The sequence below is a fragment of the Cetorhinus maximus genome, chromosome 18 (genome assembly GCF_964194155.1).
Source record: "Cetorhinus maximus chromosome 18, sCetMax3.hap1.1, whole genome shotgun sequence".
Classification (NCBI taxonomy): Eukaryota; Metazoa; Chordata; class Chondrichthyes; order Lamniformes; family Cetorhinidae; genus Cetorhinus; species Cetorhinus maximus.
Genome location: NC_135896.1, coordinates 11,914,283 through 11,934,668, shown reverse-complemented (window position 1 = coordinate 11,934,668; position 20,386 = coordinate 11,914,283). Strand labels below are relative to the sequence as shown.

Here is a 20,386-nt window from a genome sequence, read left to right as displayed (position 1 = left end):
CATGACTTTTAAAAATAGTAAGGTAATACAGGAAAAATTGCTTGTGAGGCACACAGACATTGGGAGTCAAACAGAGGGGAGGGGAGATCAAGGGAGAGACTTACAGAGAACAGGAAAGAGAATGAATGAAAAACAAACAGAAATAACTAGAAAAGAAAGCCATCCAGAAAGAAAGGATAAGACACAAATAGAAAGAATTAGAGGGCAGGATTTTACCGTGGGTGAGCAGGGGCGAGACGGGGCCCGTTTGCCGACATGTAAAATGACGCGGGATGACGTCAGGCAGAACCCCCAACGTCACCCCGCCCCATTTAAATTTTCAGGAAGGTGGCGGCGCAGCAAAATCAGCTGCGCGCCCGCTGACCTGCCAGTTGAGGCTATTGACAGATCAATTAAAGTAATTAGTGGACTTGCCCGTCCAACCCTAAGGCTGGTGGGCAGGCCAGGAGCCCCGGCGGCAACTAGAAAAAACATGAAACCTCATCCACAGGCAGGATGAGGTATCATGTAGAGTTTAAAAAATTTTAATAAAGTTGTTATGGAAATTATGAACATGTCCCAACCCGTGTGACATTGTCACATGAGGGGACATGTAAGGGCATTTTTTTTTTCTATTTTCAATATTGTTGACAGTAGAGGCGATCTCATTGAGGCAGCACTTAGCCTCAGGGAGATGAGTGTGATCTTTCATGCGCATGCGCGAAAGAGCGCACTCTCGATTTTAAGGATTTCCCCCTGCCTGCACAGGGAGCGCATAGTGCTTCCTTGTGGACGTCACGCTGGGCAGACCTTGATTGACCCGCCCACGTAAAATGGCGCCATGCCTCCGATCAGGGGCGCCGATCGGAAGTGCACCTGCATGCGCCCACCCATCAACTTCCCCCCACAACGGGGGGAAAATTCAGCCCGGAGAGTCAGAGAGAACTGAGAAATAAAACAAAAAGAGAGACAAGGGCCACAAATTTGAAAATGGGTGTGGGAATTGTGCACCTGTTACTTTCAATGCTGGCAGCATGTAACCATGCTGTCTGGTAATTTAAATGATTGTAGTGAGAAGCCAACACTAAGTGCACTGTTGAATAGCTGTACGCCTGAGCAGGGGTGCAAAATCATGAGAAGTTAACATGAGTTAAAGCCAGCCTGCGTCTCTTAAAGGGGAGGTGCATTTTGACTGGAGCAGGTATTGAAAGTCGTTCTAAAAGTGATTTGGAGTTGGGGACCTCCCAGTAACAGCACAACATGGCATAGAGGAGGGTCCAAGATTTTCTGAAGCTGCACTGGAGGCCTTGGTGCAGGAGGTGGAGGGGATGAGTGATGTCATAAATCTACAGGGATCCAGGAGGCTTTCCAGACAAACATTGCAAAGCTAGTGGGACTGATAGTCTCAGAAGTCAATGCCAGGAGTCCTCAGGACCTGGTTGAAGTGTCACAAGAAATTCAATGAGTAGTCAGTAAATGCACCTTCAAATGCCATATCGTATCAATTGCACCACGAGCTTCACACACAATGTACCACACCCCCATCACATACTGACCAACAGTCTTTATCAATTAGGTCTCACCTGACATTGCTATGTTTTACCATAATGTCAGACGCTTCACACTACTACAAGCCTCATACTCACATCTCACAGCTTGCACACACTCCCAACTATTCAACTAGCCACATCACCCAAACATATTACACAACACTTCCCCTCTCTTGCAGAATTAGATGTGCATAATTGGAGGCAGCAGTAGCTAAGCACCAGGGCACAGGCACAACTTCATGTCCTATTCTCAATGGAGACAGTCGCTATCATTGAAGTGGCCATGGCTGAAGTGCTGGCCAGTGGCAGGGCTGAAAGATCAAAGATGACAGTAGGCAGGATTTTCCGGCCCTGCCTGCTGCTGGGAACGTCTGGTTCCCCCCAAAAGTCAATGAACTTCTGGCTGGGCTGCCGCAATCCCTGCGGTAGGTCCCACCAGAGCAGGGACAGAGAATCCTAGCCAGTATCTTCATACCTAATCCTCCTTCTCACTTCCACTTCCCCCTCATCCCACAATTTCTTCTGATTTAAAAACTGCAAATGGTGGAAGAATGCCCCTTTTGCTTCCCCACCTGTCCTCACAACAACCCTACCCTTGTGACTTTCTCCTTTCGCATACCCAAGAACTGCAACCTGGCCATTTTCCAGCAAGAGTAAGAAATGGAAGAGCAGGAAGACATGGTGAATTAGAAATACTATCCTCACACTCGCACCAACAGCTCAGATACTGATACTGAGTGTACATTCGAGGCTAGCTTAGAGGCATGTGCACCTGGTGGGACACAGGACACAAGTGACCTGCAGCCAGGGCAGGGGTGAGGGTAGCACGGGTGCCTGCTCACCAGAGGGTGAGGTCACCATCACCCACAAATCCTGACGCAGTGGACTAAGTTGAGGACTTTGATGGATATGCTTGATGCATTGACTGGCCTGCCAAAAGCCTGCTGTCAATGTCAAGGATCATGGAAGAGTCTTTCACAAATCTGCTACACAGGGTTTTGCACAGAGTTTAGGATCCATCCTTCCCAGTGTGGAAATGATGGCCAAGTCCATGAACACTTGTGGAGCTAACCTTGATGTAGTGTCTGATGGTTGATATCTCAACATCCGTTACATCACCAGCAAAAAACACCCAACATTTGGAGCAGTGGAAGTTCAGACTGAAGCCATGTAAGCTATGGTTGCTGCCATGGAATCTCAGATTTCTGCCATCATGTCAGAATAGGCTTGTTGGGTGTCACAACAGTCCATTCTCCAACAAATTACAAAGTTTGACAAGGCACCACCCCAAGGTAGTGATAGTACCTCCATCTCTTAGGATATCAGCATTTGTTCTCCCACCCCTGCCACCTCATCATCAGCCAGCCAGCCCAGACTGCTGCCACCCATGTCAAGATAGTGCAGTCTAAAGCCAGGCCTTCAAGGGAAAGAGCTGTTCCAGGTTGTCCTGAAAGGCAATTTGTTAGTCTTCCCCACTGAAAGTCAGCAGCATTCCACTTAGAGGTTGACTCAAACTATGGTGTCCTCATATGTCCCCCAGTCCCTGTCCATAGAGCCAAAGTGGATGGGATCTGAGAGTAGAAATGTGCTGGTCAGAAAATTGGTGATGGGGTGGGGGGTGCAACAAATACCTAAAGAAGGGAGAAAAACATGAAGACGAGTCAAAGAAAATTTGGGGATTACCTGATTTAAATTTTGGCTGAATTCCTCAAACATTTGTAGGTTAAAGATCTTTGAGAGCTATTTAGAAGTCCGGATTTATGAGTATAGTCAAGCGTGGAATGAATAAAAAAAGACCATCAACCTATTGAGCTTCATTCTATAGAAAAGGTGAAATTGGGATATCATGGGCTGTTCCCAATATATTTAGCCTCCTGAGAGAGGTAAATAGCCACACAAAACTTCCAAAATGATAAGACTATATTAGATGTCTCCTTGACTTGCAAAACACAAATATATATATCTAACATTATTAGCGATTTCATTCAATCCTGATCAGTTACATTCCAAATGGCACATTTCAGTGTCCCAGCAGCACAGACACTACTGCATTCTTTAGAATCTATATTCATCTGTTTACTCAACCTTGTTTTATCTTGTCTTGTAATGCAGTGGAAGAGGATGAGGAAGAAGAAAGTATCTTGAAACTCCCACAATACAACAAGACAATTACTCCAGGTTCATAATGTTTCATTTTACTTATGATTTTATAAAGGTATCTCAATAATATCAGTCATACTTTATTCTTTGTCACTGCCATCCTGCAAAATCTACTGTCCTCAATTATAGAGCCTATCTGTTGTTGGTCCTATTTAATAGAGTTGAGGAAGAAAAGGTAACTTGGCCCATCAAATTTGCCCTCTCCGTATGTATAATTTAACCCACAGTGGACTTTATTCCTCCTCTTAATTCCTAAGGGAAATATTTGTTTGAAGCTCCCTGACCCTTAAAGGTAATCAAGGAAAACCCTGGAATATTTATGCATCATTGCAATTTAAACCTGCCACAAGGGACTCCTCCTCCTTGTTGAGTTCACTTACCCTTCTCTGAATTCTCTACCCTCACTCAATTTCACCATTCATGGAAATACTCAAACCTACACACCATCAGCTTTGCCTTCTTTGTGCTCCTGAGGTCTCAGTCACTAACAATGCTACCTCTGACTACTTCCTTGTCTCCATTATCACCCACATCCCCTCCAACCTCTTACTATCTACCCCTTTAAAAAAAACTCATCAACTTACTTTAAAAACTTGCATTCCTCTGAACCTCTACCTATCACATATTTGCCAATAATTTAAGTCTCTGTATGCTTTCTCTCCACAGAGTTCATCTTTTCTTTGGATGCCTCTGATGAGTTCTTGAAGAATCGCGTCTTGAATCTGCCAGAGAGTGTTGTTGTTGGAACCCATTATACACAAGACAGGTTCATGCGCCATCTTGCCTTTTACAGAGAACAAAATGTGGAAGATGAGACACTCCTTAATTATTTTGATGAGATTGAGATTCATCCTATACACATTGGTAAGCTTGATTGATGTCAATGAAATGACTAACAAAAGTTATATAAGCAGGAGTAGGCCATATGGCTCTTCGAGAGTGCTCCGCCATTCACTAAGATCATGGTTGAACATCTACACCAATTTCACTTTCCTACCCTATCTCCATATCCTTTGATTCGCTAAGTGCCTAGAAGTATATCAAAATAATGTTGAATATACTTATCAACTGTAAGTTTTAAGGGAGGCACACATTACTCAAAATAGGCAGTTGAAAACTCATAGGTGATTTAAGGTAGTTTATTAAGTTTTTAAGAGTATTTTGAGCTGTATTAAATTGAGGTGTAATACTGGTGGATACAGAAAATGGCTTTTTCTGGTCCTGTACAGTACAGTCTTAAGTTACTAGGGACATTGGGAGATAGAGAGTTAACAGTTTAGATATGATGCATAAGCTAAATTGATAGGAAAAGCGATGACCGTGACAGATGAGAGCGCTTTACTGATCCCACAGGACAAACAGATAGATGGTGCAGAGTGTGTTGATCTCTGTAACTTGTGGAGGCAGCATTCTGCACAGTAGCCGAAGTATTAGAAAACTCTTCCCTGGTCTTTCTCCATCTTCTTCAACTTCCCTGGTCTTTATCTGTGAGAATTGCCCCCACCACCACCAGCCCACACCCCCCCATCCACCTCCAAGCACCCATTAATACACTTTCTTCCTAGGGGCTGGTTGTTTACCCTATGTCAATCACTCATTCGAATAGCTCAGGCCAATGACTACAATACAAAGTGTTGGTGGGTGTCACCTCCCCCTTGTCCATCACTTTAGCTCAAGGTCATTTTTTAGATTACCTCATACTGGGAGCCATTTGTTAACCTTTACTAGACACTTGTATAGATAAGAAGGTACAAGATGCTGTCCTATCAACTTAGGAATGTCAACATGAAAGCCTGAACCAGGAGATCTCGACATTTCTGGGGGCTGATTATGTGTTTTTCCAGAGATAGAAGAAAAACAGCTTTCTGCCAGATGACCTCATACCATGCCTGCTAATTCCATATAAATCCTATAATATTCTGAAAAGAACCATTTCTTACACAACAGAGTGTCCACGGCTCTCTGGGGTAGACAATTCCAAATATTCACAAACTTCTGAATGAACAAATTTCTCCTCACCTCAGCCCTAAATGGCTAACCCGTTATTCTGAGACCATGGCCCCTGGCACTAGGCTCTCCAGCCTGGGAAAACAGCCTCTCAGCATCTAGCCTGTTAAGTCCTCTAAGAATTTCATATGTTTCTGTAAAATTACCTCTCATTCTTCTAAACTCTAGAGACTATAGGCCCATCCTTCTCTATCTGTCCTCAAGAGACAGTAATTCATCCCAGGAATCAATTGAATGCTATCTGTGCCCCCTCCAAGGCAAGCATATCCTTTTTTACATACAGAGACCAAAACTGTACACTTACTTCATTATTGCTACTAGAATTTCAGTATATGCTAAAATGGCCAGCAAAATTTTTGTATGATGTCCATTTGAACTGCAAAAAACCAGTAACACAATTATAGATTTTGTCCATTCAAGTTTTGGTTAGAGAGAGTATTTTGAGCTGTATCAAATTGGGGTGTAATACTGGTGGATACAGAAAATTGCTTTTTCCGGTCCTGTACGGTGGAGTCTTAAGTTACTAAGATCTTCCCCCTGTTGGTTGGGGGTGGGGGGCGCGCTGTGTGGGAGCGGGTACGAGCGGGCGGGTTCCCGATCGGCACCCCCGATCGGGGGCATGCCGCCATTTTACGTGGGCAGGCCAATTAAGGCCCACCCGGCGTGACGTGCAGCAGGAAGCGCAATGTGCTCCCTGAGCGGGCGGAGAGGGATTCCCTGAGCCGGGAGTGCGCTCTTTCACGCATACGTGTGAAGGAGCGCACAGATCTCCCTGAGGCAAAGTGCAGATAGGCAGATTGGCTCAGGTTTCAAATATTGAATAAGGATGAGAAAAAAATTATTGACATGTCCCCTCATGTGACACTGTCCATTACTTTTATTAAAAAATTTCTGGAACATTTTAAATCCCTCATGAAATCTCATCCTGCCCGTGGATGAGGTTTCATGTTTTTTCGGAAGCCCGCCTGGGCTCCTGGCCTGCCCAGCAACCTTAAGGTTGGACGGGCAGGTCCATTGATTACTTCAATTACTTCTTTATAGGCCTTAAATGGCCATTGACAGATCAGCGGGTGTGGAGCTGAGTTGGCTCCGTGCCTGCTGACCTGAAAATGTAAATGATGTGGGGTGACGTCGGGACGCACGCTCAATGTCACCCCGTGTCATTTTACGCGTCGGCGAGCTGGCCCCGACCCCACTTGCCGACCTAAAAATTCACCCTTAGAGTCAGAGAGAAACCTCCCAGGAATTAATCTCATGTTGCTTACTTTGTTCTTGTTTTGCCTCTGCTGGAAGTTAGCATTATTAATCACAGGGGAGGGCCTAATGAATAAGGTGAGCATTGAGGCAATGATAGCTTTTTCTTGTCTTCCTTTTCATTTCTATGCCACTGGCAATGGTAGTGAAGGAGCAATCATTGGACAAACATATTGCCAAATCTTTTTACCTGCATTTTATGGTACCAATGTGCTGAATGAACTGAATCATGGCAACGTTTATAGCAACTGTTAGCATGTTTGCATCTCAGTGGTGGCTGATATTAATTATTCCCCGGAGCCTGGAATGGTAAATACCTTAGCTAAAAGCAAAATACTGCAGATGCTGGAAATCTAGAACAAAAACAAAAAACAAAATACCTGGAAAAACTCAGCAGATCTGACAGCATCTGTGGAGAGGGATACAGTTGATGTTTCGAGTCCGTATGACCCTTCATCAGAACTAAGACATATAGAAATGAGATGAAATATAAGCTGGTAGAGGGGGGTGGGACAGGTAGAGCTTGATAGGGGGCCAGTGATAGGTGGAGGCCAAGAAGAGATTGCCAAAGGTGTCATAGACAGAAGGACAAAGGGGTGTTGACGGTGGTGATATTGGGCAGAATTTTGCCCTTGGTGGGCGAGCGGGCCCCACTGGCTTGGCGGCGAACGGGCAGCTGAACCCCGCCGCCGAAACAGGGCCCACCGCCATTTTGAGTGGGTGGCCAATTAAGGCCTGCCCAGCGGCCTGCCCGACAGGAAGCGCTATGCGCTTCCTGTGCGTGAGGGGGGAAGGAATCCCCAACTGTCAAAGTGCGCTCGGTAAAGTGCTGTCTCAGGGAGTTTACTGACAGGTAAGAAAAGTTAAAAAATAGAGAAATATTAAAATTATTAACATGTCCCCCTCATGTGACAATGTCACACGAGATGGAACATGTTAATAAGAAACACATAAAATTTATTAAATATTTTAAAAACGGACAAGAAACTTCATCCTGACAGTGGATGAAGTTTCATGAATAATCTGGAGGCTGCTGGGGCTCCTGGCCTGCCCGCCAGCCTTAAGCTTGGATGGGCCGGGTCTTTAACAAGGTTAATTAGCCTGTCAATGGCCTTAATTGACAGGTCGGCGGGCGGACAGCTGATTTCACTGTCCGCCGGCCTTCCTGAAGATTTAAATGGACCAGGATGACGTCGGGGGTTCCTCCCGATGTCATCCCGTGTCATTTTCCCCATAGCGAGCGGGCCCCGTCCCCAAATCGCTGAGGGGAAAATCCTGCAGATTATCTAAAGGATGTGCTAATGGAAATGTGAATACCTTGCCTGATACGCGCGAATTTACCTACTTACTATACTTCTCTCTGAGTCTTCCAAAAGCAAGTGTTGGTGCTGTCTACAATTCCACCCGCCCAAGGCCTGCAATGTATAATAGGGAGGTGGAAAGTGTTGATACTTTCTCCATTTAAAACACTCAATACTTACATTTGTAGGTTTTGCCTTCCCCCCTGACTCTCCCTCCTGTCTGTTTTTCCATTTGTTTCTAACACCTCTTGCTTCTGAGTCCCCAAGCAGGACTTCCCTGTCCCTACCTCGCCAGCATGCAGCTCCATCGTCACAGCACCAACCTAAGAGCCATTCACCATGGTATGCTGCCTGGTGTCCATGGTTATCCTCCCTCTTGCCTGATCACATTTGCCATATTTTCCTGTACAGGCCCGGGAGTGAATTTTAATTGTTTAAGGTGCTGTTGTCTTTCTTACATACCTAACCAGGAAAAATTCGCACTTCATAGGAAAAAAATGTTTCATCCACATATTTTTATTCATACTGGAGGGCCTCACTTGGAATCACTCACAATAACTTCAAGGTCACATTTTACAGGAAAATAGGAACAGCAACAGTCCATTCAGCCCCTTGAGCCTGTTCCGCCATCCAGTTAGATCATGGCATATGCTATGAATATCCAGGACATTAATTGAGCAAGTCAAACTGCTGCGGGAGGCAACTGGATCTCTAAATTGCCTCCATTCGAGCCAAGCACAAGGAGAGTTACTTTAAAGAGGCAGGTAAGTAGGTTAATAATAAAGTACTTCATTGGCTGTAAAGCACTGTGGGATGTCCTGAGGTTGTGAAAGGCACCATATGAATACAAGTCTTTTTTTAACTGTATCAATCTCATTGACTTTCCCTCTGATTTTCCTTCTCTCGCTCACAAAGGAGAAGTACCTCAGCTGTCTTCAGCTCTGTCTCCCAACGACACAGTGTGTATGGAAAATCTTGGGTGTTTATGCATTTAATATAGATTAAATATAGACACCTATAAACGCTAAATATAGACACCTATTTTAATGCATGGTTCACTTTTAGCTCTAGCAGAATCATCATTAGTGATTTCCATGGCCAATAATCAAAGGTGTAACTCATTAGAGTGTGATGTGGATTTAAAACAAACAATGAGTGCTGAAAATCTGAAACAAAAGCATAAATTGCTGGGCATATACAGTAGGTCCATCAGTATATTAAAGAAAAAGATAAGTAGGTTAATTGTCTGGGTTAATTAGAACTTCCATGATTAGTAGCAGAGCCCATTGATAGGATTAACCAAAACACAGGTAAGTTAAGAATAACTGGAAGAGATCAAGAATGCAGATATGATATCTGCCATTACAAAACAGCAACCAAAGTGTTTTTTTCCCCTTTATTCTTTCATGGAATGTGGGCATCACTGGCAAGGCCAGCATTTGTTGCCCATCCCTAATTACCATTGAACAGAGAGCAGTTAAGAGTCAACCTTGCTCTGGATCTGGAGTCACATGTAAAGGACATTGGTGAATCAGATGGGTTTTTATGATAACTAATGATAGCTTCATGGTCTAAATTACAGAGATCAGCTTTCAATTCCAGATTTTATTAACTGAATTTAAATTCCACCAGCTGCCATGGTGGGATTTGAACCCATGTCCCCACAATATCAGGTCTAGATTATTAGTTCAGTGACATTGGCACTATGCCACTGCCTCCCCAAATGTAATTGCATATAAGTAAGAACTTAAAATAAAGAGGTGTAAATCACAGTACAAATGCAAAGGTCATTTTATCTACATTAGAAAGACAAAATTCAACGTAGCATTTTTCAACAATGTTGAAGATTGCAGTGGGCTTACAAGAAAACTTGACAGTGCAACCTGTAACTGTTCCTTCCAGACGTTTCACAAGACAACGATGCTGAAAACACCCCAGTGATTGATGATATTATTAAAACCGTGGGATCTGCCAAAAACTACGGGCCCACGCATGAAGAGCTGAAAGAGTTGCAGCGCAGAGAGGCAGATGAGCGCCTGACCAGAGAGGCTGCTGAACTTACAGAGCGGGAACGCAGGGAGGCAGAAGAAGCTGCAGAAAAAATAGCACGCTGGGAGGAGTGGGTAAGTGAAGGAAACATGCTTGAAGGTAGAACATTCTGCCTAGTTTGGATAAGATGCAGCACCCGTGTAGCCCATGATTTTCATTAAAATTATAACTGGGCACCACAATTTGCCATCTGATCACTATCAGAAGCTTGTTTTTAGTGTTTTGCTTTCCTCCCACCATGAATGCAAACTGATGATCTACAGTGAGATCTCTTTAATAAAGCACAGAAAATCTCAACAGGTCCATGTCTGCTGATATTTGTGACAGAAATAGTTACACCTGCATTATGACTGGTGAGGACACACATGAGGACTCAGACTATCTTTCCCATGTCTCAATTGACCATAACAGGACTTTTTGTAATTTATAAGGACGAAGGTATTAATTCAGTGTTTCTACTTAACTATTTACATGCTGATTGCAAAGAACTCAGTCTTGAGCTTAAACTCAAAGAGCTTAGTTTTTTATTGTGCTAAATACCCACCGAGGTAAGGATATAATTAAAATGGTAAGCACATGTCCCGACCTTGGCAACACACACACTCACAAGCATGCAAGTTATACAGTAGGAAGTTAGCTTTTGGACAAATTCAGATTCAACAAGATGCAAAAAAAATAGAGAATTCACTGCTTGTGAATCCTTGGGTAGAGACTGATGTAAGCAGTAATTTCTGGAGACAGTCTCTTTTAAACCTTAATCTGTCTTTTCCAAAAGTTCATGCTATTGTACCTAAGGTTCCTTTTGATTGAAATGCTCCATCTCTGTGCTGGATTCCAAAATGTAACAGAGATAGGGTTCCGAACTTGAGAACAGGGCAGAGAGAGAGATGGTGTTACTACTCCTTTTGCAGACTCCCTCTTCTAGACTGACCAAAAGCAACCAGGATGTTGTAATAAAAGACATATCAAAAATGATTATTCTGGTCACATGACTTCTCCCCCCATAATGAGTTGGGTCTTCCACAAATGAATGCACATGTCCCAGCTCATGTAACAGTTTCACATGAGGGGACATGTCATAAAAATGTTTTACAACACTTTATTAGACTGTTTAAACTTAAAACTAATCTCCCTGAGGCACCTCTCTGCCTCAGGGAGATTTCTGTGCTCTTCGCACTCCCGACTCAGGCACCCCCATCCCCGCCCTTCCGGACGCGCGTCACGCTGGGCAGGCCTTAATTGGCCTGTCCATGTAAAATGGCAGCGCCCAGCCGATCGGGGGCGCTGATCGGCTCCACACCCGCCCCCGCACAACCCCCCTGACGGAGAGAAAATTCTCCCCTATGCCTGGACAGACCTTGGCTATTGTGTTGTGGCCTAGGTGATTAATTTCTTTAATTTCCCAGCCATCACTTCTGAATAGACCATTCTTCCCTGTGATGAACTAGGAAGAACAGGGACATCTTCTGTACAGCCATTGTACCAGCAGACTTTCTGTCTCTGTCTGAAAGGTAGTTTTATGGAAATGCAGGAAGTAGTGAGGACAAGTTACAAGTTTCAGTTCATCTTTGAAGTAATTCTTGACGTCAGCAGGTGTGAAATTCCACAGGAAGTTTGCCTTGGCATGTCCTAATTGTAATCCACATAGGAAACTTCCAGAAACTGACCAATTTGTAATACCAGACTTGACCTGTGACAGCTATCTTAATCAGTGTCTTTGCTTATTTCAAAAAGTCTTTTTAAAGAAGTTCAATATATATTTGCCTAACCGATGAAATTAAAGATCAATATTACTCATGCACACGTCACATCATCATGACACCGAGTACAATTTCTTCCTCAAGTCCTTATGTGCTCCTAGCAGCCACCAGGCTGAAATCCTTGAGGACTGTCCTTAGTTCAATTCTCTCTGTCATCAGGCTGTTGTTACTCCACCTAATGTTTAATTAAGCAAATCTTTTGGTTCTTAGAATCATGTCAATTAATAACAACACAGATAATTGGTAACCTCCAAATTATCAGGTCCACTACATCCACTTGTTCAGTTCCATAATTTAATGATATTTTGCTTGCAAAAGCTTAGCTCAATCTTCATTAGTGAAAATGCTAGAGTTTAAATATTATTTGATTTCTTCTATATTCTTTACCCTGTAATAAACCCTATATCCAGTATGACTGTGCATTACATTCCTCAGCTGGTATCTGGCTAGAATTGATATCTAGAGCTAATATGGACATCTCTAAAGTCATTGTTTCACAATCAAATAAAATATTTTAGATGCTTTAAAACAGCCTCTGCATTTGTTAACAAAATGTTCTGATGAAGGGTACATGAAAAGAATGTCATTGCCTATCTATATTCTCTACAAATGCTGATGCAGTGTATTTTCAACAATTCTGTTCTTATTTCAGATTTCCAGCCATTTGACATTTTTCCTTTTTAGTTTACATATTCTTTTCTTGCTTTAAGAGCAAACGTAGCTGTATTGTGTTTTAATTAGATTTGATTTTTTTTCACATTTGCAATCCATAATAAAACACAAATACTATATCCTTTATGCTTGAATGAAATCTGGATTTAGTAAATATTAGTAACTCAGAAGCTTTATTTCCATAGCCAAGATCTTTTTCCTTGTAAATCTTTCTTATTGTTTTTGCATCTGTGGATTCCTGTAATATTCAATACAGCCATCCCTTGATAGGAACATATGAACATAGGAAATAGGCCATTCAGCCCCTCAAGTCTGCTCCTCTATTCAACATGATCTACATGGCTGATCTTCTACCTCAACACCATTTCCTGCACCATTCTCATATTCCTTGATATCTTTAATAACTAGAAACTGAACATATCCAATGACTTGGCCTCCACAGCCCTTTGGAAAGAGAGTTCCAGAGATTTACCACCCTCAGAACGAAGAAATTCCTTTTTAACTCAGTCCTAACTGGCCCACCCCTTATTCTGAGACTGTATCCCCTGGTTCTAGACCCCGCCCCCCCAACTCAACCTGGCCAGGAGAAACATCCTTCCTGCATCTACCTTGTCGAACTCTGTAAGAATTTTGTATGTTTCAATGAGACCACCTCTCATTCTTCTAAACGCTAGAGAATTCAGGTCCAGTCTCCTCAATCTCTCCTCATAGGAAATCCTGCCATCCCAGGATTCAGCCTGGTGAACATTCATTGCACTCCCTCTATGGCAGGTATATCCTTCCTTAGGTAAGGAGACCAAAAGCATATACAGTACTCCAGGTGCGGTTTCACCAAGGCACTATACAATTGCAGTAAGACATCTTTCCTCCTGTACTCAAATCCTCTTGCAGTCAAGACCAACATATCATTTGCCTTCCTAATTGCTTGCTGCATCTGCATGCTAACTTTCAGTGACTCATGAACAAGGACACCCAGGTCCCTTTGGACATCAACACTTCCCAATCTCTCACCGTTTAAAAAAATACTCTGCATATCTGTTTTTCCTACCAAAGTGGATGACTTCACATTTTTTCACATTATATTCCATCTGACATGTTCTTGCCCACTCATTTAGCCTGTCTAAATCCCTTTGAAGCCTTATGGACTCATAGGCGTCTACAGCACAGAAGGAGGCCATTTGGCCCATCATGTCTGCACCAGTCAACAAAGATCTGACTACACTAATCCCATTTTCCAGTGCTTGGCCCATAGCCTTGGAAGCTATTGCAATGCAAGTGAATATCTAAATACTTCTTAAATGTTACGAGAGTTTCTGACTCATCCACCCTTTTAGGCAATGAATTCCAGACTCCCACCACCCTCTGGGTGAAAAAATTTCTCCTCAACTCCCCTCTTAGCCTTCTACCTCTTACCTTAAATCTATGTCCCCTTGTTATTGACCCTTCTACTAAAGGACAAAGTGTCTTCCTATCCACCCTAACTATGCCCCTCATAATCTTATACACCTCTACCAGGTCCCCTCTCAACAATTTGTTACTCCTAGGAAAACAGCCCCAGCCTGTCCAATCTTTCCTCATAGTTCAGACCTTCCAGCCCAGGCAGGATCCTCGTAAATTTCCTCTCCACCCTCTTCCATGCAATCACATCCTCCCTATAATGTGATGACCAGAACTGCACGCAGTACTCCAGTTGTGGCATAACCAGCATTTTATACAGTTCCAGCATAATCTCCCTGCTCTGTGTATTCTATGCCTCGGCTAATAAAGACAAGTATCCCTCTTTGCACCCTCCTCACGATTTGCATTCCTACCTAGCTTTGTGTCATCAGCAAATTTGGAAATATTATATTTGGTCCCCACATCCAAATCATTGAAATAGATTGTGAATAGCTGGGGCTTAAGCACTGATCCTTGCAATACCCCGCTAGTCATAGCCTGCCATCCTAAAAATGACCCATTTATTCTTACCCTGTGTTTTCTGTGCGTTAGCCAGTTCTTAATCCATGCCCATATATTACCCTCAATCCCATATGCTCTAATTTTGTTTGCTAACCTCTTGTGTGGGACCTTATCGAAAGTTTTCTGAAAATCCGAATATACCACATCCACTGATTCCCCCTTATCTATTTTGCTTGTTACATCCTCAAAAAACTCCAATAGGTTTGTCGAACCATTTCCCTTTCATAAATACATGTTGATTCTGCCCAATCCTAGCATTATTTTATGTGTCCAGTTATCACACCCTTTATGATAGATTCTAGATCTTTTTCTAATCTACTTAAGGTTGATGGAAATGGCAATCAGTTCCTGAGAAAATAACTGCTGATATGCTTATTAAAGCTGCACGTACATGAGGTTTATATATGTGTTTGTAGCTGAGAAATAGGAGCAGGAATAGACCATTCGGCTCTTTTAGCCTACTCCGCTATTACGATCTTGTACCTCAACTCCACCTTCCAACACTTATCCCCATATCCCTTATCTCTTCTTTGGGTAAGCTATAAAGTTAATGTCTGTGGTTTTTTTATACAGAACAAGCGCCTAGAGGAGGTAAAGAGACAAGAACAGGAATTTCTTGAAGCTCATTCAATTCCACTGCGAAATTACTTAATGCAGAACGTCATGCCTACACTGACCAAGGGGCTGATTGAGTGTTGCAAACTCAGACCCGATGACCCAGTGGATTTTCTGGTAAGGGAAATAAAATATTGATTCCCTTGCCACTGCCCCCTCAACTCTTTAAATTATCCACCTTCCATAGGACACAAACCAACAGTTTCTCCTCTATGCAATAAAATTGAGCTGTGCCGACATTGCTTATGGTAATCAGTAATGGTACCAGGTCAGGATCATTGTGAGGGGTGAAATGATCAGTTTTCTATCCCAATCAGCAGCCCAGGCTAACCTTCCACAACTATGACTGGCTGAACAGCTGGTGAAAGAAATAAGAGCTGTGAAGCAAGTATTTATATATATTTGATTTAGCACCAAACATCTTTATTCCCATGCTACAGTTATACACTTAACATGAAAGCAACTTTAGCCTCTTCTGCTTAAGAGGTATGTATGGCTTCACAGATATCAGCAGTACTTTGTTAATTTCTCTCAGAAAAAATGTAGGCACTTTGTGTATTTGCACATTATATATAGTGAATGCTCCCTATTTCAGAAGTTACATTGTAATCACTGGATAACAGTCAGGTAATATCTCCCATCCTTAGCTCCCAGCTGTGCTATCCCTCCACATCTAAAGCAAATAGTAGTTTCCCTGCTGCAATCTTTGCACCTCCTCCACACCGCCTCCCACCTACCCCTAACCATCATCCCCACCACCAGTGAGATCAAACAATGCAGCAAATTCACAAATCTGCAGTTTTTAAAGATCATACAGCTGGAAAGTCCACTTATTTTATCTGTTCCTTCTGTGACATGATGTAAAAATTATGAAGATATACGCAAATATAAAAGTATAGCTGGCTTCTCCCTCAAAGCGTAGGTTTCTAATCAATGTTTTCTACAGCAAATGATCAGATGATCACATAACAAAAAAAAGGTTTACCATACCCAATTTCAGTTACACCTCCCTTAAATACTCCTACATATCCTAATTCCTGCTACCCTTATGCAGAACTGACCAACCATACTAATATGTATGATAATGTTTTTATTTTCAAGGCTGAATACCTGTTCAAGAATAATCCACAAATTGAATGAAGAGAAAGAAGAAGTTGATTTGCTACCAGAGATCATATGGATGTTAAACAAGTTCTGATAAAAAGCATTGATTAGAATGGTGCCTTTTTAAATTGTATATTAGCAAAATAAATTGTAGTGAAAATGTAATTTGTGTTATTAAAATAAATCCTGCTTATATATTTAAATAGCGAGACACCTATTCATTTATACTATTACAGTGCAACACCTTTGCATTATTCTGACTTTAGAAAGAAATCCTATTCCTCTGTTGAAAAGTGCAGCATTGGTCTTTTGGTTAATCATTAGGCTATGATTAATACGGACAAAGATAAAACATGAGCAATGGTGTACTTTTTCAGCCAGGATGCTAGAGAATAATGGTTTTAATGGGGACACGGAATCAAAGGTGAGGGTGTGGTTGAGTAAATCAGTAGCGAGCGAAATGTCATGGTGAAAAGAGAGCCAAAGTCTAGACAATTGGGAATTCAAAAGGGCAGTTAGAGTCAGAGAAGTCTACAGCACAAAAAAAGGCCCTTCGGCCCATCATATCTGCGCTGGTCAAACAAGGACTTAACTATTCTAATCCCATTTTCCAGCACGAGGCCCATAGCCTCATATGCCATGACATCGCAAGTGCACATCCAAATACTTCTTAAATGTTATGAGGGTTTCTGCCTCTACTGCCCTTTCAGGCTGTGAGCTCCAGATTCCCACCACCCTCTGGGTGAAAAAATTCTTCCTCACATCCCCTGTAAACCTCCTGCCCCTTACCTTAAATCTATGTCCCCCGGTTATTGATCCCTCCACCAAGGGGAAAAGTTCCTTCCTGTCTACCCTATCTATGCTGCTCATAATTTTATACACCTCAGACATGTTCCCCCTCAATCTCCTCTGCTCCAGGGAAAATAACCCCAGTCTGTCCAATCTCTCCTCATAACTAAAAATCTCCAGCCCAGGCAACATCCTGGTAAATCTCCTCTGTTCTCTCCCTAGTACAATCACATCCTTCCCATAATGAAGATTCCAGAACTGCACACAATACTCTAGCTGTGGCCTAACCAGTGTTTTATACAGTTCCAGCATAACCTCCCTGCTCTTATATTCTATGCGTCGGCTAATAAAGACAAGTATCCCATATGCCTTCTTAACCACCTTATCTACCTGTCCCACTATCTTGAGGGACCGGTGGACATGCACACCAAGGTCCCTCTGATCCTCAGTACTCCCCAGGGTCCTACCATTCATTGTGTATTCCCGTACCTTGTTTGTCGTGCCCAAGTGCATCACCTCACTTATCAGGATTAAATTCCATTTGCCACTGATCGGCCCATCTGACCAGCCCGTCTATATCCTCCTCACTATTTACCACCCCACCAATTTTTGTGTCATCCGCGAACTTACTGATGAACCCTCCTACATTCAAGTCTAAATCGTTTATGTATACCACAAACAGGAAGGGACCCAACACCGATCCCTGTGGAACACCACTGGACACAGGCCTCCAGTCACAAAAACACCCCTCGACCATCACCCTCTGCTTCATGCCACTCAGCCAATTATGGATCCAATTTGCCAAATTGCCTTGGATCACATGAGCTCTTATCTTCGTTATCAGCCTCCCATGTGGGACCTTATCAAAAGCTTTGCTGAAGTCCAAGTAGACTACGTCAAATGCAGTGCCCTCATCTACACACCCGGTCACCTCTTCGAGAAATTCAATCAAATTGGTCATGACCTCCCCTTAACAAAACCACGCTGACTGTCCTTGATTAATCTCTGCCTCTCCAAGTGTAGATTAATTCTGTCCCTCAGAATTGCTTCCAATGGTTTCCCTACCACTGAAGTTAGACTGACTGGCCTGTAGTTCCCTGTTTTATCCCTTCCTTCTTGAATAACGGTACCACATTGGCTGTCCTCCAGTCCTCTGGCACCTCTCCTGTGGCCAGAGAGGCATTGAAAATTATTGCCAGTGCCCCTGCCATCTTCCCTTACTCAACAGCCTGGGATACATTTCATCCGGGCCTGGAGATTTATCTACTTTTAAGCCTGCCAGACCACTTAGAACCTCCTCCCTTTCTATGCTAATTTCTTTAATTATATCACATTCCTTCTGCCTGATTTCCATACCCACGTTGTCCCTCTCACTTGTGAAAACCAACACAAAGTATTCATTAAGAACCCTACCTGCGTCTTCCGGCTCCACACAAATTACCACTATGGTCCTTAATGGGCCCTACTCTTTCCCTAGTTATCCTCTTACTCTTAATGTACTTGTGAAATAACTTTGGATTTTCCTTTATTTTACCTGCCAATGTTTTATCATGCTCTCCTAATTTTCTTTTTAAGATCCCCCCTACACATTCTATACCCCTCTATGGCTTCCGCCCTCGGTATCTGCCATAAGCCTCCCTTTTTCTCTTCATCAAATCCTGTATATCCCTCGACATCCAGGGTTACCTGGATTTGTTGGTCCCACCCTTTGTCTTTACAGGAATATGTTGGCCCTGTACTCTCCCTATTTCCTTCTTGAATGAGTCCCACTGCTCTGACGCAGATTTACCTAAAAGTAGCTGCTCTCAGTCCACTCTGGCCAAATCATATCTGATCTTATTAAAATCGGCCTTCCCCCAATTTAGAACTCTGATTTCTGGCCCATCCTTGTCCTTTTCCATGACAACCTTGAATCTAACGAAGTTATGACCGCTATCTGCAAAATGCTCCCCCACTGATACCTCTACCACTTGCCCATCTTCATTCCCTAAAATTAAGTCCAGAACCTTGTAGGACCTTCTACCCACTGGCTTAAAAAGCTCTCCTGGATGCATTTTAAGAATTCTGCTCCCTCTAAACCTATCACACTATGACTAACCCAGTTAATGTTGAGGAGGTTGAAATCCCCCACTATTACTACCCTATTATTTTTACACTTCTCTGAAATTTGCCTACATATCTGCTCTTCTTTTTCTCTCTGACTGTTTGGGGGCCTATAGTACACTCCCAGCAATGTGATTGCTCCTTTTTTGTTTTTCAGTTTTACCCATATGGCTTCATTTGAGGAGCCTTCTAAGATGTCATCCCTCCTTACTGCTGTAATTGATTCCTTGATTAATATTGCGATACCCCCTCCTCTTGTACCTCCATCCCTATCTCGCCTGAAGACCCTATATCCTGGAATATTGAGCTGCCAATCCTGCCCCACTCTCAACGATGTCTCTGTGACAGCAATGGCATCATACTTCCATTTGTTAATTTGTGCCCTCAACTCATATGCCTTATTCGTCAGACTCCTTGCATTAAAATAAATACCATCCAACCTTGCCAAACTCCCTTGTGCCTTAACTGGCTTATAATTTCTATGCCTTCCAGACTCACTTGCTCTCTCTTCTAATTTTGGCTGTGCATCTCCCCTTGCTGAACCTCCTCTCAGGATCCCAACCCCCTGTCAAGTTAGATTAAACCCTCCCCAACAGCACTAGCAAACCTCCCTGCAAGAATGTTGGTTTCATTCCGGTTCAGGTGCAACCCAACCGCCTTGTACAGGTCCCACCGCCCCCAGAAACAGTCCCAATGTCCCAGAAATCTAAAGCCCTCCCTCCTGCACCATCTCTCCAGCCATGTGTTCATCTGGACTAACCTCCTATTTCTATACTCACTAGCACGTGGCACCGGAAGTAATCCCGAGATTACTGCCTTTGCGGTCCTGTTTTTTAATCTGCTTCCTAGCTCCCTAAATTCTGCTTGCAGGACCTCATCCCTCTTTCTACCTATGTCATTGGTACCAATATGTACCACAATCTCTGTCTGTTTTCCCTCCCCCTTTAGAATGCCCTGCAGCCGTTCAGTGACATCTGTAACCTTGGCACCAGGGAGGCAACATACCATCCTGGAGTCACATCTACGGCCGCAGAAACGCCTGTCTGCTCCCCTTTCTATCGAGTCTCCTACCACTATTGCTCTT

At 43.1% G+C, this 20,386-nt stretch overlaps 1 protein-coding gene across 3 annotated transcripts in view; it reads left to right on the top strand.

Annotated features, from left to right (window-relative positions):
* ak7b (adenylate kinase 7b) overlaps positions 1 to 16,613 on the top strand; it is a 61,168-nt gene extending 44,555 nt beyond the window's left edge. For all 3 annotated transcript variants that reach the window (XM_078563320.1, XM_078563319.1, XM_078563321.1), the window contains 5 exons: positions 3,642 to 3,707; positions 4,356 to 4,553; positions 10,154 to 10,374; positions 15,265 to 15,423; positions 16,408 to 16,613. In XM_078563320.1, coding sequence (XP_078419446.1) covers positions 3,642 to 3,707; positions 4,356 to 4,553; positions 10,154 to 10,374; positions 15,265 to 15,423; positions 16,408 to 16,446 — 683 coding nt within the window. In that variant the 3' untranslated portion in view covers positions 16,447 to 16,613. The remainder of the gene's footprint in view (positions 1 to 3,641; positions 3,708 to 4,355; positions 4,554 to 10,153; positions 10,375 to 15,264; positions 15,424 to 16,407) is intronic.
* The last annotated feature ends 3,773 nt before the right edge of the window (positions 16,614 to 20,386 follow it).